We start from the raw sequence: 25,868 nt of genomic DNA, 5'->3' as shown, positions 1-25,868 counted from the left end.
CGATTTTTAATAATTTTTTCGTTGACATGGTTTTTGCCTTAATTTCTCAGAATTTCATATAGAATGAGGTGGCATAAAATGAATAAAAAAAAAATGAAATAATAATACTGATAGAAATACTTGGCAAACTACGTCTCTTCTTATTTTTTATAACCTGTCAGAAAAATACTATGAGACCCTAGGGATTAGATTTTTTTCATTTTGTTGCACCGTGTCACTGGACATGTGCAGGCTTAAATGAGACATTCAGTAGATTGGGAGTTACCTACACTTGCCATTCAAGGGTATGTAAGAAGTAATATTAGAGAGAGATTTTTTCAGAAACTTTAAAAAGGTGCAAATCCATAATCATAACTATATACCCATGTCCATATTTAAACCCAAACCTGTAGCGATATCAGTATTTATACCCATACCCCACACACAGAAGCACAACCATGTCCATATGCACACAAATAGCTACATCCGCATTCCTATTCATATCCATATGCTTATTCATCTAAATTTATACATATCCGTATCCATATCCATGCCCATATCAATATCCATATTCATATCCACATCCATAACCATATCTATATCGATATCCATAGCCATATCCGTATTCATATTAATATTCACATCCATATTCATATCCATATCCACACTCTTTGCTACATCCACATCCATATTCATATCCATATCTACATACTTATATCCATGTCCGTTTTCATATCCAAATTGATATCCATATTTATGTCCATAGCTATAACTATATCCATATACATACTCACAACTATAGCCACATCCGCATCCATATTCATATCTATATCCTTCTCCATATCTACGTGTATCCTTATCCGTATCCATATTCATATTCATATCCGTATCCAAGTCCATTTGCATATCCATATCCATATTCATATCCATATCGGCATCCAATATCCACATCCATATCCATACCATATCCATATCCATATAAATATGTACGTATCCATATCCATAGCCATATCAATATTCCAATTCATATCTATATCTATATCCATATCCAATCCACATCTAATCCATATCCTTATTTATATCCATATCCATATACATAAAAATCCATATCTAAGTAAATATTCATGTCCATATCCATATTCATATCTACAAGTATGTATATCCACAATAAATAATTCGAGCTTTTGCAGTAGTGCTAACCAACTCGGCCTAATGCCCTTTTCCAAAATCCTTGAAAAGTTTGCAGTCCACTTCGGCAGCTGTGACCGAATAGTTAAAGACAAGTGTGATGAATGGTCCGTGGAGCCTGTAGAATCTACGATTTCAACACTGATAGAGAAAAAATTTAAATACTTAAAAACCTTCTGCAGTTCGAAAGCAGCGAGAACAGCGGGTCCTTGCATTGTTCGAACACTAAGCAATGTATGAGCTCTAAATATTTTTGTTTTGTTGTTTTTTTTTCTTATCTAGTAATTGTCGTCGTCTATTTAGTTGTCCATTATCCTATTAATAACCTCTTCCCTTTCTTCCTCCATTTCAGACGGGTTCAACCCTAACGCCCGAAATGTTACTGACAACGTCCGAGTCATCGACGTACAGCGCCTCCGAAGTAGCTGGCCGGCTACAGGTCGACATACGCACCGGGCTCAAATGGACCGAGGCTAAATATCGTTCGAAAATTATCGGCCACAATGAGTTGAATGTGAATGAAGAAGAACCCACATGGAAGAAATATATTGAACAGTTTAAGAATCCGCTTATACTGTTGCTGCTGGGAAGTGCGCTGGTTTCAGTGATAATGAAACAGTACGACGATGCTGTCAGCATAACGATAGCCATCATCATAGTGGTAACAGTCGCCTTCATACAAGAGTATCGCTCGGAGAAGAGCTTAGAGGAGTTGAAGAAGCTGGTGCCACCTGAGTGTCATTGCTTGCGCGAAGGACAACTCGATACGTTTTTGGCGCGTGAGCTAGTGCCCGGCGATGTAGTATACTTGAATGTAGGCGATCGCGTGCCCGCTGATGTGCGACTCTTTGAAGCGATTGATCTGTCGATTGATGAGTCGAGTTTCACAGGCGAAACGGAGCCGGGACGCAAGAGCACCGAACTCATATTGAGTAGCGCAACCAACAAAGATCACACAAATATGAAGAATGTCGCTTTCATGGGCACGCTGGTGCGTTGTGGCAACGGCAAGGGCATCGTAGTCAGCACTGGCGAGCGCAGCGAGTTCGGCGAGGTCTTCAAGATGATGCAAGCCGAGGAAGCGCCGAAGACACCGCTGCAGAAATCTATGGACATACTCGGCGCACAATTGAGTTTCTATTCGTTCCTCATCATTGGCGTGATTATGCTGTTGGGCTGGCTACAAGGCAAACCACTAACCGAAATGTTCAATATCAGCGTTTCGCTTGCAGTAGCAGCCATACCCGAAGGCCTACCTATTGTGGTCACTGTGACGCTGGCACTCGGAGTGATGCGTATGGCCAAGCGAAATGCTATCGTCAAAAAATTGCCTACCGTGGAAACGCTCGGTTGCGTGAATGTCATTTGCTCGGACAAAACAGGTACTTTGACGAAAAACGAGATGACAGCAACAATCATCATCACATCCGACGGCTACATGGCCGACGTCACTGGCGCAGGCTACAACGACCAAGGCGAGATACACATACGCAATTGCAACAACGTCGAAATGGCCAAGTCTAATATCACCAACTTGCTTGAAATAGGTGCGGTCTGCAACAATGCTTACATACAAAATGGCACGCTGCTCGGTCAGCCCACAGAGGGTGCACTGATCGCTGTTGCCATGAAGAATGGCATGTACGCCACGGCGGAAAACTATGTGCGCATACAGGAGTATCCTTTCTCCTCTGAGCAGAAAATGATGGCTGTCAAGTGCATACATAAATACAACAATAACAAGGAGGAAATTTTCTTTGCTAAAGGCGCATTGGAAATGCTTTTGCCACAATGTACGAAATACATGTTTGGCACACAGACTGTGCCATTAACAAAGCAGAATGAGGCGGAATTCCTTGCGGAGGCATACGAAATCGGCCGAAAGGGCTTGCGTGTGTTGGCATTGGCCAAGGGACGCAGCCTACAGGATCTTATTTACTGTGGTCTTGTGGGCATCACCGATCCGCCGAGGCCGTTGGTGCGCGAATCCATTGAGATGCTGATGCAGAGCGGCGTACGCGTTAAGATGGTGACCGGCGATGCGCAGGAGACCGCTATGGCTATTGGTGAGTGGAAAATAAAAATATAAAATGATTGGTATTTATTATGTTAGTATTTTTATACATATGTATATCCCTTCCTGCTGCACGAATTGTGAATTTCACGTGGTCCTTAACCGAAAAGCTTTGACAGCGACCAATGTATTTAATAAAATCCACTTTTTTCTCTCATAAACTTTGGCACACAGAAAATTTCTTAAAAACATTGAAGTTTCTAGCAAAAGAGCTCAAAGACTTTCGGCTTTAAAAACTTTGCGTGCAACTCATGCAATTTGCGAACGTAGACATGCACGCTTTTGCGCCCAAAAGTATGTAAACGAATTTGCGTTGTTGAGTAAACTTTGATTTATCGGCAGTACTTGAGTCGACGAGACCGACCAGCCACATCGTTGTAAGCGACTGTAATGTCACCAAAATCATTAAAGCTACAATAAACACTCTAACTACTAGCCTTTCCCTATAATTGCGCTGTACTCCACATACTTCCCTGCAGAAAAAAATTACCAATTGATAAAAAATAGCCCACTTTTAGTTAGCTATTTTGCGGGATTTCTTTAAAATATAATACTTGTAGTTCGGTACAAAAAGCTAACTTGAAACTAGTTGACAAGTAATGCAGGAGTAATGAAGGAGATTGTTTTCTTTAAACGCGTTTCTATTTAAATATCCTGCACTTCGCAAATACTTTTTCGAATTGAGGACAAATAAAAGGAAGATCGAAATTTCATATTATCATTTTGAAGTTATGTCTGACGGTGTTGGAATATGGGACCACCTACAGCAGAATATGTAAGCAAATATGAAATGTAATAAAATAAATAAAGTAAATCAAAATTAAATATAAAAAAAAATTTTTTTCCTATTGTTATTTTATGTCCAAAAGTAGTTAGTTACATCAAATGCAGAGGTAAACCACCCTTGACTATTTGGCGGCCATCGCCATAGAAATATAGTTAGCTTTCGTCAAAGAAAATATACAGATAATAAGTGACTTTTAGCTCCTTCTTAATCAACTTAAAGTTAGCTTATAGTTAGATGCATTTCCTGCAGGGTTAACACCCATTGTTGCATTTTTTTTTGTGTTTTCATACCACTACAGTTATATCGGCCGGAATTTCGTTCAATAGCCGAATTTGTAGACGATTATCTTCTGTCCGCTTCGAGCCCCGTGCATTTCATTTCGAAATGTGAACAATTTGGAACTTCTGCACATATCGCTTTTACAGTAATCGTTGTCGAGTAAATCACTTTAACCTCAATTTTTTCCATGCTGCAAGGGGTAGAAGGTGCTATTTTGCTTTAACTACAGTGGAGGCCACATCAGATTAAATGCATTTTTGTGTATTCGCTGCTGACACGCTGAAACGGTTGGGTGTACCAACAAAATTAATTAACCATGTTGGCATGCGACTATGTAGGATGCAAATGTGAAACTCAAGGAGAGAATGTTGACCAAGATGTGTATGAGTAATACAATAGATAGGGATCTGGGTTAACCTGCACGTTGGTTTAGAGAAGTGAGGAATAAGAGGTGGTAGAGTAGCTGGCAATTTAGGAGAACTGCATAGTGAGGTGACTACCTAGCAGCGGAGGAAGTGATGAGTGAAAAAGAGTGCAGAACGGTATTAGAAGGACTAGCATATTGTAGAAGGATGTTGGTAAGTAAGCGTTGTTATTGGAATGGAAACTAGTACATGCGGAGCATAATGTGAAAATTACTTAGATGAAATGATTACACAAAGGGGGAGAAATAATATCCCAATGATCTGTTGACAAACATTTGGTAAACATTTTAGTAAATACTAGGAGCCTCTTATATTACGCGTCAAAGTCAAAAGTCGATAAATTTCGACAATTCGATACGTATATAAATTCGATAATTCGACAAATTTCGATAAATTAAGGTAACTGTGCGTTTCCAGAACTGGTTAAATTTTGATTATTCAAAAATTTGCATATCTCGATTTATATCGATAACTCGATTTTGACAGCCTCATAAATTTCTATATCTATCGACGAATTCCGATAGCTCAATACAATCTGGTAACTCGCTAAAATTCAAAACTTTGTAAGTTTCAAAAACTTCGATTCCATAAATCGACAAATACCCATAACTTCCAACAAATTTCGATAAATAAATAATCATCGATAACTCGATAATTTGAAAGAAGTCGATACATCACAAGTCGATAAATTTCTTTAACTGATAAACTGCGAAAACTATAAATTTTGTTCGCCCGATAAATACTGACTATTCAATAAATATCATATAAAAAACAATTAATTTACTTTTAAAATTTTTATAACTCGATAACTATCGGTACGTTTCGACAACTAAGATTTTTCGTCTCGATAAATTTCGATAAAACAATAAACATTGATCAATTTCACTAAATCGATGCATTCTGAGAACTTAACAAACATGGATGATCCGATAAATTTCGATAACTATAAACTTTGGGGATGAAAAAATAGACAACTTTCGATAACTAAATTTCGAATGACTGGATATATTTAGATTCTTTTTCTTACCATTTCAGTTATCCTAAGTCGAATTATATATGTACATATATTATGTATTTTCATTGTTTTCATTTTCATTCTCGTCTTTACCTTCAATTTTGTCTTCATCATTTCTACGAAAACAACTCAAATTAAACAGATTGCAACACCAAGAGAAAAAGGCACCCCTGCTGCAGTAAATCAAATGATTTTTCTAAAAAACAGCCGCGTCCTGGGTAGCAAAAAAATCGTAATCGTAAATTCCTTAAATATAGTGGACGTCGTGGTCGGCCTATTCAGGTTTGTTTATCGCGTACTTTGCACCAGAAATTTTGCAGCAGACTAAAGCAGCGCATCCATTAAAGAATAGTGAGTAGGGGTATTCCACAAAGGAGAATTCTCTCTCCAATACTTTCAAAGTAGTACTTTATGTCATTGTTCTTAGACGCCCTGCGCGGTAACTTAACTTATTTGAAATTTGGGCTCCCAGTTGCTATTCGATGAAAACTTTAACAAAACGGAGCAAGTGGATACAAAGCCCATATTTTCTTATCTCTCGCAATGGGCGCTCGACAAGGCCACCACGATTAACCCTGCGAATGGAGACTTAGTTAGAATCCGTGGCTTATCAAGGTCCATTCCTGCTCTTGCACTTAACACTTAGAAATTTTAAGTTTTCGACTTCATTCCAGCCTTAACCGATAACATCACAACGATGCTGGGTCTGAGTAGATCTGTCACTACCCACATGCCATGAAGGAAGGTTTGGGTGTTGGTCGGTTATCCAAGCGAGGGTTGTGACAAAAGAGGAAGTAGCGGATGAAATGCTTGAAAATTAAAACACTTTTGAGGTGGTTAGCACATATTCTGATAACCAGGCGGCAATCAGGTCCTATTGATGATACATTCTAAAACGGCCATATGATGCCTGACTTCTCTCTCGATCTCACCATATTACGTCGCGCATTTGGTTTCCAGGCCATGGAGATATAGTAGTTATAGTGCATGGCCGATGATATAGCAAGGTCCTTCTGGTCACTATGCCCGTCTAAGGAGCTTCTAAATTGAACAATCACATCTTGTTACTGGTGGAAGCTTTAAGAGGTCTTTGCCTAATATCAGTCCATGTAGTAGGGCCCAACATCACTTCAAACCCCTAATGTACCAGCTGCATGAAGGATAATGAGAGGGATGCATTCCGAGATCTGCTAATCAGCTGTCCCGCTTTCGCGCGCTTAAGTTTTCAACACTTTGAGTTTCATTTATTTCTTATCGCAATTCGCTTTCGACCAGTTAGCCCAAGCTAAAGCTCGCAGATGGCAAAGTCTACGTCGCCTACTGATTTTTACTGCGCTAGAGTCTAAATTTTTGTATAGGGTTAGATTAGGGTCAGGGGCTGCCTTCATCCAACGTAGGTGAGAGGTACACTTAGACCCAGTGGGGCCGTTTCGATACCAATTGAGAGCTCGAGTTCGAACCCGTCTGTTCACCTAGAAGTAGAACCACTTCGTTATGTTCAGAAAGCACAAGAATTCTTGAAATTAGCGTCTTCTCGCCCACATAAGAGCAGGGCAGTGACAGAGGTAGTGTTCCACACTCTAGATTTCGTCCACGTTGCGGCAACTACCACAGAAGTCATTGCCCGCAAACCCATTCTGCTAGCATGCCTTCCCATTAAGCAGTGGCGTGAAAGAATACCGGTCACCAGCCTTAGTAAAGGGCGTTATAACCGAATGAGTGCGTCGGATCTTTTCTTGTCGAGTCTGGGCTAGATTTGTCGAGTCATTCAACTCGTGGGTTCATCCGACCATCTTTTATTTGCCTTCTCGACGAAGTATGTTCTGAACCGTGTCTTGCAGGTAGATAACGGTTTGCCCGCTGCATGAGAGGAGTTGACATTAGACAGGGTTGTTCCCTTCCACGCAAGCTCGTCCGCTGCTCAATTACCTTGAACGTAGTACACTTTGAAGCTAAATCATTAAGGACTTTCCTACATTCTATCGCAGTTATTGACGAGGTCTCGCAGCAATCCAGTGACTTGATAGCTGCTTGTATATCGGAGTATATACATAGTTACTGATGGCAGGTAAAGAGAAGATTCGATAAGCCAGAGTGCAAGCTATTTTATAGCTGCGAGTTCTGCTTGGAAGCGGAGGTCTAATGAGAGGGCCTTCGAGTGTAGGGCCCACTCCCTACTCTTAGACTTAGTTTAGAGCCAACCACGTATATGGCTGTGGAGTTATCTTTTGTATGAGCTTTTATTATTTTTATGTGGTTTTGAAATGAGAACATGTCAGTTTGTGGCCACTTTGTAAATGAAAAATTGGTTAACCACGTAAATAGAATAAATAGCCAATGCTCAACCAAAGGCAATCAAAAAAGTATGTAACTAACTAGCCAGCTTACAAAAGCACGCTGCATAGAGCTAGAGCAAAAGTAAGCTGCTACAATTGTTTGCCTAACCATTCTGACTTTGCTTAGTGACATAGCAAATGGAACATGAAATGTGCACGACTTTTGACTGGAGCAAGTCCCACTTGGCACAAAATGCAAATTAAGTCATAGCGGATTTTGTTAGTTCTAAAGTTTAAATTAACTGTAACCAAAAGTTTCGGTGCTTGTGCGCCCAAGTGCATGCTACGAAAATTTAATTCCATTGTTTACCGAAGACGCTGAGGGTATAAGTAAATGGCAATGTAGCTGGTATGGCAGCAGCGTGGATGTCTGAAACATGCTAGTTGCTTGTGCTCAGTGTAGTCAAGCATACATTTTTTTTTAAATCTATTTTTCGTGATTTCTTTTACATGCATTTCTAGTTCATTTAATTTTTATTGTTTGCTAGATTTGTACTTCTGCGCTTATCGCTTTGCTACCAGCGCATTTTATGCTCATTTTTTTACTCATCATTTTTCATAGTTATCAGCGCGTCACTTAACTGTTCATCTAACATTTGCTATTCTTTTTTTCTTTTCTTTGCTTTGCTCGATTGTGGTGCGGGTTGATCGCTTTATTTACTATAAAGCTGCCACAAGTGACTGGTCTCTACCACTATATGCGATGTGCTTTCCTCTGTTTTAGTTATACTTATTCCATCCTTATTGGTAACTGAATTAATTAACCGAAAGGGAGTCAGCCGGAAACTTCTCTTTGTAGCCGCAAGTAGTTATCAATCGTTACTGTCGACCACATACATACCTACATATGGACATGGTAAATACCTACCATAACCAACAGACAAATCGTTTTCGTACGAGCCAACTAACTAAGCACACATACATAGATTCAAGTTTACATGCTTCTTCTATGTTAACGTATATTTACAACTCCATAGACATACTCGTACCCAAGTAGAAATGTACATATGTATGCTTGCTTGACTGTCGCCCAAGCGAAATGAATTATAGCATACCATTAAACTTTAGCCTGACACTCGACTACATTTTCTCAATGTTCACAATGTTAGGTCGTCTAGTAAACCACAAATCTACAAATATATGTATATGCAAGTATGTGCCTTAGACGCTCTTCTTCTTCGTTATCTGCCATGCTTGTCTTTCCTTGATTCTCCGATAGCCGGCTAAATTTTCTTCATAGCTGAACTATCGCCCTACTATGTATCACCAGTTGTCTGCTATGTCTCGTTACTTACTCGCAGATTCCCTAACAGCCTGTGTGTCTGCTGTTTAAATTTCTGAAATTCCATTTTATCTTACCCATTCTCCTTGTTAAATGCATAAGCTGCAAATTGATTTTTAATTCATTTAAATTTTCGTTAATGCATTTTGTGGTACCGCTATTAATTTGTGTCTTGTCGCATTTAAAAGTTAAAATTTTTGTTGTTGCTATGTACTTAACATAAATGAATGATACTCCCGCATTATATTCGTGATTGGATAGCCCAAGTGCCTGCATATTTTTGTTGGCAGTTCTTTTGGAGTTTTTCGAATTGAAACCCACTAATTATGTTGATAATTATTGCCAACGTAAACATCGATTGCTAATGTACTTAGTTGAAAAAACAGAGCAATAGCAACTGAAATTGCTATTTTTGGCTTAATAAGTGCAAAGTCAGATAAGAAATAAGGCAGTTATAAGAAGTCTAATTTGACCACGACCTACGCCGATATTTTTAAATGGGACAACATTTTTGATATGAACATCAGGTGGGCAATTTTTGTATTTTTTTTTCTTGTTATTCGTGAATTTATATTTTAGTTTAGTTCGACTTCTTAAAAATATCCAAAATAAGCCGGTTTAGTGATATTAAATGCATTTCACTAGCGTTCTAAATGTTTTGGAGTGATTTATTCACACGTCTTGGCTCGAAAATTTGCTATTCTTGAGCTGCACTGTTGAAACCAAATCGCATGAGACGTAAAGTATAATGATTTCAGCTGTCCTTGAAATTTCTAAAAAGATCCTCATTCCATTATTTTAAGCTCTAACCGAAAGAGATGAACATTTATATACAGTGATTCAAACAAATGACCAAGTGTTTTTTTTTTGAATATTCGTAATATTTTTCCAGCTATTTTTTTGTTATATTTCTAAAAAAAAGATATAAATCACAGTTTCAAACTTCATACAAAATTTAGGAAAATTCAACAGATGTTCATCAAAATTTCAACTTTTTAATGTGAATCTTTAGACAATTTTTGGGTATGCAGATTTATAGCCCATACAATTTTAGTCTAATGAAGTGCAAGTTTCAAACGGCTAAAAAATCAGAATAAAAATTTTCTAAAAGTTCAAAATAAAGAGTTGAACGGTTTTGGGTAAAGCTTAGACGATAATTTTATACAAAAATAACAAAAAATTTAGCTCGAAAAACATCACGAATATTTAAAGAAAATCAGCACGTGGTCATTTGTTTGAGTCACTGTACCTGCACTGAAAAAAGAGTTTACTTACGTTAACTAATTATATTTCTTTCAAACACATGATTTGGTTATAGTTAAAAAGTCATGTGTTGAGAGAAATATATTTAAGTAGCCGATTTTTTCCTGAGTGTGTAGGCTGCAAACACTTCGTCACTGTTATCAAAGGGACCAATAAAATTGAGTATTTAGACGGTTAAGATTCGTTAGAAAAATTCACACATAGTTAGTGGGTTCTGCAGTGGGTATCTTGAATCTCAGTGCTGATTTTACAAAAAAGCAGCTAAGACTTTTATAATTTTATAATTTCCTAAGAACTACATAAATCAGCTTGAGTACTCCAGACTTAAGATACATAACTGGTTGGATTTGTGGAATAAATTTTATAAAAGGGTTTTAACAAATTGGAACCGTAAAAAATCACATATAGCTCATTATAACTGATGTACTTATTTACATTAGACTGTATAACCTTACAAGAAAAAACTGCCGAGCCTTTGGCCTTTCAACATATTTTGCTACACAAGAAAGGTTCGCGGTATATAAAAGGGGTTATATGATCGGGAAAAGGCAAAGGGTATTATGTATGACCATACTAACGAAGAATCCGAACATTTCAGGAAGGAATTTAGGAAGGTTTACTTCTTAGAATCATTTTTTCCGTAGAACTGAGATAACACACAAGGTGGAAGATTTACTAGGTGAAAAAAGTTCCAGAAAAAACTCTGCCAAGAAGGACACCGCAAGAGAACGAGTAAAATTAGTGAAACGATTCTTTTTTGCAGAAATTCGTGTGCTGCGAAATGAACGACGATAGTACGTTTTAGCTGATTTTTCTCATTTTCCTTGACAAGAGTTTCATACAGCTGATTCTCTAGGAAATCTTGCTGAAAAACTGAGGAAAAAAGTGCAAAATTTTTAACGAAACCTATCTGCACAGCAGAGATAACTTCCATTCCACTTGTTGCGATTTGACCTCTCGCTTCATGTCATTACGGCACATCAGACTTAGGCCGAGGCCACGCAATGAGCGGCAAAGCGGCGAGCGGCGAGCGGCTTAATTAAAACATATGAAATACTATTGAAGTGGCCATGCTCTGAGCGGCATTTCTGAGCGGCATTTTTGTATGGCGCCGCTCAGCTGCTTGCCGCTTTGCCGCTCATTGCGTGGCCTCGACCTTAGAGCGGCTTAACGGAATAATGTAAGACCGAATGAGGGAAACTGGACTATCGTTGAAAGCGAAATGAAGGTCACAAAAATTGCGACCAAAGACCTTCAAGTCTTTAAAGGAAAGTGGGCTTTAGCAGCTGTGAGGGTGTTAGACACTACTATAAAAACGTTAATTGACCGGGTTGCGGAAAAACTAAAGCTTCTTATTAAAAAACTTTATGTTAATTTGTGGTTAATTCTATAAATAAAATGCTTTTGTTTTTGAAAATCTGGCAACTGGTTCGAAACATATTATCGTTTTTGTAGCGGACAATTTTATTTGGCGCAATCCTTATAACAGTTCGGCCTCTGTAAGGCCACATTAGCACTGAATAACTTTTTCAGGCATTAGAATACCAGCCCTTTTGTGAATTTTTCAAGTATTTTTAGCGACCTCGACTGAAATGCGCCTTTATAATAAGAAAGATTTTTGACAGATATTCTTAGCACGCTTATGTATAATATTGGATATGCCTTTGTGGTCAGTCATTTTGGAGCTGCATGAGTATAAATTGCGCCTGAAAGTATACAACATTAGATGCCGAAACAACTAGGGCTATTCCTCTGATCATTGTTGCTTTTGCCTGGTGCGTGCTATGAATTTGCAAGCAGAGTATGAAATAACTTGATAAAGGCATTTGAAAAACAAACTGCTCCTACAGAGCCTTTTAGCCGAAAGACTGACTCAATCCAAAATAAAGCCCACACTCTACTATAGTTTCATACTCATCTCTAAGTCGTTTTAGTTTAATAAAACGAAAAGAAATTTGGATGGATATCTTTAGCCCAATTTTATACATAAGTATTTGTCATGCGGTTCATCTTGCGGGCCATGGTTTTTGAAATCAACTTTTAATGAACTCGGTGTATGTAAGCACTTTTATGCACTACGAGGTGGTTTAAAGCTCTCGAAGAATGATTTTTCTGATGCCCAACTTTGCCATTAAAATTTTTGTCATTTAATGCCTAGTGGAAATCCAGCGTAACGATTGATTCGCCTTATTGGTATAGACGGCCAAAATCTGCTCTGACCCTCGTGCGTCGATTATATATTGTGGTTTATTAATATTTAGTATTAAACATAAACAAATGTATCTTATTTACATGCATACCTACCTAAAAGTACATATCTCACTTAAATCAATTTTAATTGACGTCATTTGTAAGCTTTTCCATTTCATTAGCCAAGCCACTACAAGCGTATAAATATATAACTATAAGTGCAATCGTATGTTTGTGGCTCTATTTAAATTGCCCTCTGATGAAATGACCCGGAAAACATAAACCGCCGAACCTAAAACATACACGAAAATCTATGAAATTTTCAATGAACTTTCACCACTGCCAACGAGGCAGTGAACTAGACATAACACTATGAGCAAGGTGGCAGGCACAACATGTGTAAATATGTATGCAAATTATAAATTTACTTACCTTATTTTAGTGCTTCTATAATTTATTATGGGCAGGCACTAAAGTTTTATCATCCAAAATGTCATGATGTGCACTGATTACGTGCTGAATGCTAACGATTTTGCAAAGAAATATGAATGAAATTCTTCTGTATGCATAAGCTCGTGCATGTCCATAAATGCATTTGGGTCTGTATGTATGTACGTATATATTCAACCTAACTAACTATCGCTTGTTTGGTCGCTCGCTTGTTCATATAAAACCACATTATGTGACTAGCAAGCAAAATATCCACTAAAACAAGAAATAATGGCGAGAGCAGAGACCGCAAGAAGCAGCGTCGTAGCAACAGCAAAGCAAAAAGATGATGCTGTTTTGCGGTGTTGCAAGGGATTTGTGGCAACCAAATAGTCACACGTAGAATATTTCAGAAATGCATAAATAGCGAGATTTATGTGCATATGTCTGCATGGTTGTGTTTGAATTTTGCACAGAAAAGCAGAGTAATTCGATAACAAATCGGATTGCATGCATAAATGATATTCAATAAATCGCAAAAAAACTTCAAAAAAGCTTGGTTTGCGGGCGAATAGAGGGGTCTTAAGTTAAACTCGCAGCACTCGCATGCATAAATAAGCTAAAGCGCCTAAAAGTGTGCTATATTGCAGCAGCATAAGCATACACTCACTGCCATCTCCTACTACTTACGTGCTCATGCATGCCTTCAGCTGCTTTCTCCACGCCGCACCTTTGCTAGTTGAGTTGAGTGCAACTTTGATAAACAAGATGCAAATAAATTACCGAGTTTAGCGGCGCATAAAAAGTGGAAAAGTCAATTTAAATGTGGAATGCAAAAACAAAAGTAACCAGGTTACAGCGACGCCAACACAAACACCAGCAGCAGCAGAAGCTATGAAGATGAAGCTATTATGCGCTTCAAAGCGCAGGAGGATGCAGGCGAGTACAGAAAAAAGTGAAAAGGAAGGAAAATGAAATAAAATCAAAATTTGTGGAGCAGGCAATCTTTTTGCTAACTGTGACAACGCTAAAGCTCTTTGAATTTTATGCTACGCTGTTTCCTATTGCACTTCCATCTTGTGTGGCAGTTAAAAAACAAAGAAGTTGCGCGGCAAGCATCGCTTACCATTACAGACTTGCCAAGGGGCACTATGGAGCCTGCGCTAAAGAAACTTGCTTCCTTCAAAGAAGAAAAAGGAAATCTGAAAAGGAGACAACTACAAGCGCACCGTCTACAAATGCAATATATCCGTACCTGCAACTTTTCCATTTGCCAAATTGTTGTTGACAGTTGCCACGGCATAAGGCGTTTGTTTCTTGTATTGCTTGCTAACTAACAAAGTGCAAGTTGCATACGACGGACCATCTTTGTTGCAAGCTTGTCTACTATCAGCGAAGATGAAGTTGTAGCAGCAAGTTGTTGCTCTCCTTTAACCAATTGTTTTTATTTATCCTTCTGTTTACCCTCACAGCATTCGCTGTTTTATTTTTATTAGTTACTCAACTTTTGTTCCCATTTGCCGGCTTGCCGCAATACGTTGTAGTGCTGAATTCTTGCAAAAGCCAAAAGTTAACTATAAACGTATAAATCTACAGTTACGGACACACGCACTCGCCTACATACTGCCGCGTGTCTAATTTTGTACTTTGTAGCTATTTTCACATACAAATTTCTGCATCTGAGCTTGGATATCCCATTTGTAATTTCTGACTTCCTCTTGAAATTGTGTGCTCCTCTTTCAAATGTTTATACATACATATGTATTTGTATGTACGGGTGCATTATTTATAAACCCTTGTATGCAATTTTACAATGTCGTGAAAAGCAAATTTGGCTTTATTAAGTTCATATGCACTCAAATTCACTTAACTCTCTACCTTTGTTCGCTTTAATACAGTAATAAGGGGCGAAACTTTATAGTGGTCTCTACCCTGTCGGAAATAACTGACTTGTCTCAGAAATTAATCAATTGACAAAGTAGTTGGAAGCAAACTATTTGTGCAGTTTATGAATTTTAAAGTAGTTGGAACATATGCAGCGTCGAATAATTAGCTTGGTTTTAGGACATCGCCTTGCTAATAAAGTTAGTTGCTTACAAGAAAAAAGGAAGAATTCAAACTACTTTTGGTTTGTAAAAAAGTACTTTTAAATTGCTTTCAAAGTAATTGAATTTCCGACGGGGTAGCATCTGCACCAACTTTGGCATTGCATGTGGTTGGCCGTACTTTTTACTCGCGTAGTATATTGCATTGTGCTGTTGCTGGAAACTTCCCAAGCGTACAGGGACGCGAATTAGTATAAGAAAATATATTACTGTAAGAATTCGAAGTTTCTGGCTACATCTTTTAAGGTGATTGGATTGTCATATTGCGTATATTTTTGAAATCGTGTAACGTTGTAAACTGGATGAAAAATGCTCAGGAAAGGGCGTGCAAGGCTACAGTAGTCATATACAGCTGCAGGTAGGCTATTGGTCAAAAGTGGGGTATGACCCCAAATCTAGTTCACTGGCTATTATATACAGTAGTAGACGGATCTATACTTTTATATGGCGTAGTCGGTTCGTGGCCAATTCTAGAGAGAGAAAAATACGGCCGTTGTCATGCTGCAGAAGTTACAAATAACGCGCTAGTCTGTATAGGTGGTGCCTTGCGGACAACACACGCAGAGGCCATGAATATCATCCTGAATATTCTACCAATAGATTTAATGGGCATGCAATGCGTTTGTGTCGCCCTAAGACTGCAGTAACTAAGAACCTGGAAAGTACAGAGAGGTTGTCATACTACCATTCTCAGTAACCAAAACTTACCGCAAAAAAACGAAATACCGGGTAACTAAGCTCACTGTCAGTAAAAGATATGACACAGAGATACCAAGAAGACAATGATGGTCAAAAGCAGTCTCGTGGCATGAAAATTCGATAGCAGCGAAGGTGGAGTAGTATACGCTGGAGTGGTCTTTCTGCCTCTCGGACTTTTTCCGTGTCTTTCAGACCGAACTAGCGGCTATGCAAGAAGCTGCTGACAGTCTGTGTCATATAGCGGTCTCAACAAATAAATATGTATAATTTATATCTACTCAGACAGTCAAGCGGCTATTAGGTCACTTGATTCCAGGGTAGCAGGACATTGTGACATACCAGGAAATGAGAAAGCAGACGATCTAGCAAGAAGGAGTACTTCCGCATCATTTTCAACGGCCTGAAAGAGGTTAGGCACGGCGCTCGCTTCCTGCAAGCTCAGAATTAGGGAAAAGGAACGCATAAGGGAGGAATACTGGCGTAGTACATGCAACATAGCCAAACTTATATGGCCAGGGCCCCATAATGATTTCTGCAGGAGCTGCTTTGAAGAAGAAAAACCTGAGACTAACTGGAATTTACGATTGTTCTGCACTATATAGGAGCGACAGGATTTTTAAACGATTTAAGCACACCGGCAATGTTCAGTAGACGGCAGCTGGTCAGATTTTCTGACCCCAGAAACTGGTTCAAGGCGGAGTAGGGGGTTTTTTCTGATCTCTGCGGTATCGCAAACGTTCCTTTTACAGGCATAAAGGCCAATTACAGATGAAGAATTAAAGGGCACTTAAGTTTAACTAAATGCCATTTCGCTTTCGTTGGGTTTCAGGTCATCTTTATATAAGTATGCCAAACAAGTGGCACCACTGTCGCTTGTTCCTTCAAATTGCTATTGCATTTATTTGTTTGTTTACATTTTGTACTGAACAGCTGATTGTTGCTTGACAAGATTGACAAAACAACTCATCTATCAATCTTGTAAATAACCAATATTGGTAATTTAAGTCCAGATTAAATGTATGATCCGAAAATGAATTTTTAGAGTTAATAAAGAATCTCTACTTAAACAGGCTATCTGAAATTGGGCCTAAGTGTGCTGGCAAACTGACCAGCAGCCACCTAACCTAACCTAACTCTATTCAATAATGGGACTTCAGACAAATCCATTTGCATTTTTGTTGGGCTTCTAAACTAAGTAAAAGTCAGTTTATGAATCAAAATGCGCAACACCCTCTGTAAAAAAGAAAATCCAAAAATCAACGGTAATTCTTCACCACTTGAAACCTACACTTTAATATACTAGAATTAAATGGGCTACAAAACTGCATGCCTAGATTTTTTTTAAGTTTGAAATTTCGATGGCGAATTTTAAAATTATTTAGGAATTCTGGTCACCGTAGATTAGGTGCGTCACAAGTCCTTTCCCCCACAAATACCAGTGAATATTATTGGCACTTTGAGTAGAAAGAGTAGACCATTTGCTAGTCCAACTAAGGATAAGATTTTCTTTTTTTCAATGATTCAGATTTTTTGTTGAAGAAAAATATTAGGCTGAATGCAGGTAGTTATTCAATTTTATTTTAAAATCCCACTTTTAACAACGACCTAGAAAGCTTTAACAGCGTTTTGATCTTAGGCAAAATGTGGTATCTCTTGCCTATACCTTAAGCTATTAATCTTCTTAGTGTGGTTGATATATTAATTGCCATATTTTGTAAGGTAGTTTCACTACAACGCCCGGTAAAATATGCAGCGAAACACCTCGTATCGTGCCCTTAAACTCTTGAGATCCCTTTAAGGCTTAAGCGCTGGGCTTGCATATTTTAGAACATTTACTGGTAGCTCCAGGTTAAACTAAAGTCCCCTTAATGCTTAATGACTAGTTGTCAGAAAACTGTCCATCTGGTCATCGAAACCATAATTAGAAAATATTTTCAAACTCCCACTGTGAATGATGATAAATAGGAATCGAGCGGACATCAGTATCCCACTGGAACATGTTGCTCCTCGCATATATATTTATATATTTTTCAGAGGAGGTAACATCGAAAGCCTTAACCCCGTCAATGTGGAACTTTAATCGCACTAAACCTTCTACAAATGCTGCACCCGGAGCCGGTGTAAGCACTAGGCTCAAAGTTATGTAGTTCTATCCCAATTCAGTAAGTGAAGTGTGCTTCTATGCTAAGCTCACAATTTTTGTACCTAAGTTACATCCTTGGTGAGATGTTCCTGCGGCGGTTTATATGGGTGAGCACGTTAGCAATGATGTTTAAACTTCGGCCGTACCTCAGAAGACCTACATATGTAGATACCTATGAACTATGTAAAAATATGCTCATTGAAAAGATGCCTGTATCTTCTGACATTGCTGTATGATCATTATTCGTCGTTACACATCAAGTGTCCTCTTCTGGAAGTAAAAGACGACGAAACCTTGACAAATACTCAATTGCTTAAAAAGTTTCTTAATGGCTAAAGTAAAGAATGTGGCCTGTTACTGCCCTATTGAGAGCTTCTAACGTATTGTTATTTTTTGTGAACTTCGTAATTTTCAACGAAGCCCTGGCTAAAGCAGAAAATAACTCTGATTTTACTATTCTAAAAAGTTTTTATTCCGTTTTCTTAAAGGGCCGAATTCTTCTTAATCTACCCAAGAAATTGGCATTTCTAAAGGTATCTAATTTCTGCTTGGCTTCAAGAAATGTATACACATAGTTGGCATTGTGGCGATCTGAAATCTATATTACATAAAAATTTAAAACTGGGCAACACAAGTCTTGCCGAACTATCACTCGTAAACTGTTGATAGATGCGGGTGCAAGTTTTAGAAAAAATCGCGTTCAAGTGTAAGAAAAATTTCTTTTATTTTAACAAACGGCATTCTTATGTCCTCCGAGCGGAAAAGATAATGGCGACATTCTTCTCTACACTCAGAAAAAACATTCCTAGGAAAAAAGTATATTATTCGAAGGAAATATTACCTTGAAATGGTTCCAATGACATGGCTGCCTTAATATGAGTAAACGATTTGACTCAGTTTAAGGAAACCACAATTCCTTAGTTTTTAGGAAAAATTTACTTGCCATTTCATCCCCCGTGAAAGGAATAAGTATGTCATGTTGCTCGCGGCGCTCAAACAGTGGCAATGGCCGACAGAGCAAAGCTCTGGAGTGCTAGTCCAGAGATGCAAGATTCGAGTCCCAGAGCAGTAAATTTTTATTTTTTTTTTTATTTATTTTTTTAATTATAAAACAGTAACTAGAAAAAAAGGATGCTGTTTTCTTGATTTAAGGAAATGCTGTTTTCTGAGTGTATAACATATCGAGCCCTAACCGCCAAAATACCGTATGTGAAATTTTTACAAAATTTTCTTTTTCATGCAGAAATATTCCTAGAGCATCTAGATGCATTTATGCATCAAAAAGAAAATTTTTTTGCTTACGTTATTTTGGCGGTTAGCGCTCGCTATGATTCCAACACGACAACCTATCATTTACTATACAGTGCTAAAGATAATTTATAAAAATTGGGCTTTTCCAGGCCAAAGAGTGTGGCAGGAGTCAGAAATAATGACACATATTTACATTTAATCTTTTCTTCATTCATCAGTTTTGTTTTATATATTTTCTAAAAATTTTTTCCTCATTTATTAGTTTTGTTTTTTAAACTTTCTAATAGCATAAATTCATACAATATTAAATCCACCGAATCTAAGTATTTCTGTGGATCAAGACATGGAATGCATTTTAATTTGCAGTAAAGGTTCCCATCATATCCCATTAGGAAGTGCTTTTACTTCATTTTAAATTTAAAATGCATTTAAGTAAAACCATTCTGTCCAACTTCCTCCTTATTTGTTTTCTGTTTCTATGAAGTAGAAAAACAAAAGACCACTCACAACTAAAGAGCTGGCGCAACCGAAGCCCACTCGCCAACCTGCGGCCATTGCGATAAATTCCACCTGTAAACTAAAATTTTCAGCACTAGCTATTTTCACGCTTAGCATTCAATTCCCACTTGCCAAACTCGTGAACTGATTGTGAAATTATTTGCTTGTTGTTCCCATTAAAACCACTTGAAAGTACATATTTTCCCCCAGTGGCATAATAGTTAAGGCCATAAACTATATTGACCCTTTACAACACCACACCCCAACACGTACGCTTGCACACAGCAGCATACTTATGCATATATGTTGCATGCAATATAACCCCGTTGTGCCGACCCAAATCGGGGTCATTGTATTAGTGTCGCAAAGCAATCATACCGTGCAATTCTTCTCTGTTTGTCCTTGCCAAGAATTGGCATTCTACGATTGTGTGTCCACCAGCAGCTTCCTTTATTGCATTGCTGATTTCACTACTACAATTTTTGTTTATTTGCTATTGCATAATCCCACTGTGCGCTTGCAATTTGCCACTCTATTTCCCTCGAATATGTACTCAACCACCTTTGTTTGCCTTTTGTTAGTGCAAGTTTACAGCTCCCTTGGACATTTGTCTACCTCCTTAGCACCGATCTCTTCATTGTCAGCGTCTATTGTCTTGTGTATTGTTTTGTCATGTGATTAACACGTCTTCGTTCATTTGTTCGTGGCCATTGATTTCGTTCTGAGTCGCTCTGAGTTTTAATTGCTGCCTGTTTTGCGCTTTTTGCTCTCTTATCTTTACCGCTCTTCCTCTGCTCGAACGTATAAATAAGCATACATATATTTTGATTACTTTTTTATACATACATAGTAAATAGATGCAGTAGTTCCTAGTTGTAGTAGTTCCTTGTGATAGGTTGCGTAAATATTTGTGGGTGGTAAACAGGTAGTATAAATAACATTCAGAATACACAAACTTCAATTGTAAATAAATAGAATTGAATTTGCAGACAAAGTAGAGGAAGGAGCTGCCAAGGTGAACAATGTAAGTCAACATAGAAACATGTGACACTTGAAATTACAAGTGCGTATAAATTTATTATATCGTCGATGTTCCATTATTTGCGCTTTTCCGAAAACCGGGTTTTGAGTTAACCCGAAAACGGTTCCCCATTTTCAAATTAAGAAAAAAAAACCGGTTTTATTTTGCATATACTTCTATTGCTGTTAATCCGAAATCATGACCAAAATTACAATATGCCTGCTAATATATAGTCTAAGATCAGACCAAGGCACGACCTTTACCCATCTGTTTAATGGATGAGGCGTGAAGTACGCCGAAACGCGTAGGAGAAAGAGGAATTTAGAGATATACGAAATCTTAAATAAATTACTAAATACTGAAGAGATTTTATTCAAAATTGATTTGAAATAAAATTGTAGCAAGAAATACGCTTATAATAAATTTTTGGAAAATGGGCGTGGCACCGCACACTTATGAAAATGTATGTATGTATATCTCGGTAACCGTTCCTTGAATTTGAATCAAACTTGGCAAATTAATTGTAATTGACACATAAAAGCAAGACGTTAAAAATTTTTGAAATCGGACTAAAATTAAGCCCACTTTTCATATAACGGTAAATTTCAGAAATGCGGAAACTTCGATATTTCGAAATTTAAGAACGCTAATTTCCTCAAAGCTGATACTCACAACAATCTCCTAAAAAGAAATAAGATTACTGAGGAATTTTAAAAAATGGGCGTTGTAACGCCCACTTATAACAGTATAACGTTATCTCATTAAGTCTAAATGAACATACCATGCCCGAAATAGGGATAAAACGACCACCGCTTACCATGTAGTTTTCCGAAAAGTGAAACAACTATATTTAATACGTGCGCCGGGTATTTAATGTTCGGCTTCGCCTGAACTTAGACTTTTTTACTTGTTTTAACTAATTTTCTGCAGTTCAGTATTTTAAAGTTAATAAAAATGGTCTAGTTCCATTTTCAATAAAGTAAATATTTAGAATTTATAGATTCTGGCTTGTATATAAATAAACTAGCCTGAAACCCGGTTTATTCGATTGTAAAAAGCCGGTTTATTCGATATTCGAAAAATCAAGATATATTTATGTATTTATGTATCTTGCAGTGAAGAAGTGGTGCAAAGTTCTTTAAATATTTAAATGCATATTAATAGTCCATTAGGGGTTAAATTGGTTTTTAACAATTGCTTACTTCATGCCTGACTGAAAGGAATACTTACTGAGCCAAATAGGTAGTAAATACACATAATTTTATAATACAATACAAAGGCGACGGCTCTGCCGTATGGATTCTTTCGACTGAGTATCATTGGTATGGTCCTGCAACTTCTGAAAAAGTGTTGCACCGTCAAATTACACGCAATATTTTCGGTATGTTTACGTAACCTCTGTGAGTGATAATCATAGCGTCAAATTGTTCATACAGATGTTTCGGCGTCTTGATAGAACTACATTTCGACCACATCCAAATAGCTCAATTTAGCTCAAAACCCATCAGTTATCATTGTTCTATAGTTCTCACCGTGGGGTAATTGACTGACTAAGATTCTTCTGTATACTTTTACTGACGGATTATAGACTGATTGTTTATTGAATCGTTTGTCTCGAATTCGGTCACCAAAACATTGGAGAGGCTACTTAGGAAGGCCACGGCACCTACCGTAAAATGGCCAATGAAATGCTTGCACTAGAAAACTAGCTCTTCCTAAAAATTTCCTCTCTTTCAAAGTATGAGTCAATCACTAGCCACTCTAGAGCTCGTTAACCTTGGGTAAAACTCTAAAGTTCAATGAAGGGAAGCATGCAAAAAAATCTTCAGTGTTTCAGTGTAACGAGCGAGCACTCTCCTATGGGCTGGATAACTGAAGAGCAGGTGCAGGCCAGAGCATACCCGTCTCTAAAAGTCACTCATAATGCTCGTTCTCGAGAGAGAACTGCTGCGGAAGATGGAACGATGGGCTGTCTAGAAATACACAAGTCAAGTCAAAACGAATAGATAATATACGCTCTGCGGATAGCTCATTGAGTCTAGTTTTTGTAGGAACTGTAAGGGGAATCCGAGACCTTATAAACAAAGTTTATTGAGGCCTTTAGCGCAATTGGAATACAATTTGTATCTTAAATCATATGGTGCGATAAAAATAAGGAAGAACCAGTTTTCGTAGTGCCGATTCCGAAGGAGTACCCATGATTGCGTTCAAACCACATTCTGGTTTTGTCAAGTCACTAAAATTTTCTTCTATATCTGGACAGATTTTCCAAAATTATTAAAGAGCCAGTTTAGTGAGAAGAATATTAAGGTGAAAACAACTCGAGCTTCTTCCTATTTTTGCCTATTTGTATGTCTTTTCGCAAGCATTGGAATGCGATGTATTTTCAGCCTGAAAAATATCTCTTGATACCACGATAATGCCTGATGTCCTCATGAAGAGAGTTGTTCACTTAACTATGACCGCGATTTTTTCTTCAGAGACTGAGTCGGGAACATTTTTCTAAACTCCCTAGTTTAAAGACTATCACTAGTTGACCTAAAATATTTGAAAATTTTCCCACACATTTGATCAATCCAATATTTTCTCACAGTGTACTATGTCTCAAGCACCGCACCTATGGGTATTGTTACCAGTCTTTCACGCAAAACAAAACTAAAAGTTTGTATGCCAATATTCTTCCTATACATCGCCTGGATATTTTTTTTTACACTACACTATAACGTCGGCAACTGATTGCTGTGTCGCTCGAGTTCTTCGAGCTCCTATTTACTGCTTGCAACACATAAATTCATACATATATACACACCAATTTTTCAACACGTTTATTTATTTTGCGACTTTGTTAGTTTGCTTATTTAAGCTGTGTTGTTGTTGCGTCAAAGTTTTGCTGTGCTGGATAGCATGCATATCCTTCAAGTAGGATGCAACTACAAAGACACTCCAGATGTAAATATGTATGCCTTTTAAGTGTTGCCACTCAGCTGGATGATAGTTCTGGAAATTTGTGCTACTTTGCACATTCCAACTAAACTAAAATCGCTAGCAGTAGTTTTGAATTATTAGCTGGTTAAATTGATTCGTTTTTAATTCATATGTGTGAAGCCGAAATCGTTCCTTTAAAGTGCTAGGGCGAGAAATGTGTGTCAGTGTTTCTTTTCACTACCCCAAATGAGTTTCTTTGCTTCAGACTTCTTTTTTCTTACTTTGCCTTTCCTCACATTTTCAATCAAACTTATTAATTCATTTCTAGATTCCATGCGCTCATCGCTGGGTAATGAGCTTTTTCTCCTCCTGCGCCATCTGCTCACTCGCTGCGTTTTTAACTTCTTCATTCATTTCCGCACTTTTTCAAGTGCTCACTTTTGTCATTCGCCTCTTCAGTTGCAGCTAGATCTGCGCGCATTGTTTGTTAGTCAGTTTTTGTTTGCGAATTTCCACGCTTTTCAACGTTACTCCCTCTTTTCCACAGTTGCTCGTAATTTTTTCGTCCTTCGTGCTTGCCTAAGTCAGTTGTTATTTTCATTTTAACTATTATTTGCTTTTTAATAATTTTTTGCAGCGCCATGCGAAGTGAAGAAAAGTTATTACTACGCGCGCTATACTTCTTCTTACCCTTCGTCTTCTTGCCCCTCGACTTGTTATTCTGTGAGTGTCTCCTACATAATGACTATGATAATTATCATTAGTTCATTTTCTGCTGTTGCTGTTGCCGTTGCTCCTGCTGCTGCCTTCCTCCTTTGTTTTACTTCGCTGCAGAGCTTCTACCTTTCTTCCGTACTCCGCCCGCGCAACTGTCATACTTCCGTCCGTTGCATGCACGGCTTTCACTCGGATGCTCATTGTTTATACGCGCGAATTAATGCAAATGTCCTTGTGCCTTTCGGCACTTTTGCGCGCAAGGACAATGACGATTGTATTTGAATAAGACATTTCGCTTGTTTGCCCAGCGTTTTTTTCGTTTCGGTTTTTGTTATTTACTTTCGCACTAACTGTTATCGAAAATCTACTATGAAATTTATTGAGTGGAAAATATCTAAAGAATAGAGTTGCAGTGAAAGGATTATCAAGTATCCATGAATTGTTCAGTGCGTTTATGCTTTCATAATTGAAATTGAAATTCGTTGTTGAAGTATTAATTTGCACTCACTGAGTGCTAATAGAGTGTTTACATATTTGCTTTGGTATTGAATTTTTTTTTGAAAGAATCACCAATTCAGAGGAAAGGAAATTAGGTACTGTGTGTTTCATATGAAAGCTTCAGGCAATGCGTATGTATGTTTTCTAATATTTCCATAGGGCAATAACTGCCGGTGTCACCTGCAATTTAAGTAAAAAATGATTTTTTCCCTTCTGTCAGTTGTCACAATAAATACAAAAAAAAAAATACAAAATTTCACTTAAATTGCTTTCGGGAAACTGGCTATAAATGGTTAAAATTTTAATGAAACATTTTGGAATGGATATTGATAAGTTCTATGAGTAGAATATGTTCAGCTTAACAGATAACCAAACTTCCCAAATATGGCAAAGGCAGATTTTTTGTATACCAACTGTATAAATTGATAAAAATTTTATTGCGTTTTCCCACAAAAGTGAAATTTTTAAATACTTCGTTATAGTATTAAACGTGCGATACACTATATATGTGCTTCATAAGAAAACATCAGGGAATTTTTAATGGCAGAGTTTTTTTTTTGTCTTTTAATGTCCAATGCCGGATTAACACTGTGTACTAAGTGATGATTTTTAATAAAAAATTTGGACATTATAAAACCGGTATCATTACCTTAAACATAAAAGTCATTAATGCAGCATGGAAATGACAAAAAAAGTATACCATTTAAAAATGCCATGTGGAAACAGACAGGATACAATATTGGTGAAGATCTTGGACCGTATGC

At 37.6% G+C, this 25,868-nt stretch overlaps 1 protein-coding gene across 1 annotated transcript in view; it reads left to right on the top strand.

Moving 5' to 3' along the window:
* The window catches only part of LOC118740183 (calcium-transporting ATPase type 2C member 1-like), a 61,726-nt gene that overhangs the window by 23,251 nt on the left and 12,607 nt on the right, over positions 1-25,868 (top strand). Inside the window, exon 2 of the mRNA XM_036471679.1 lies at positions 1,520-3,233. Coding sequence (XP_036327572.1) covers positions 1,544-3,233 — 1,690 coding nt within the window. The 5' untranslated portion in view covers positions 1,520-1,543. The remainder of the gene's footprint in view (positions 1-1,519; positions 3,234-25,868) is intronic.

Source organism: Rhagoletis pomonella, unplaced genomic scaffold (genome assembly GCF_013731165.1).
Source record: "Rhagoletis pomonella isolate Grant_MI unplaced genomic scaffold, Rhpom_1.0 Rhpom_scaffold_00005, whole genome shotgun sequence".
NCBI lineage: Eukaryota > Metazoa > Arthropoda > Insecta > Diptera > Tephritidae > Rhagoletis > Rhagoletis pomonella.
Note: the sequence above shows the minus strand (reverse complement) of the source record. Positions and strands in the feature narration are given on the sequence as shown.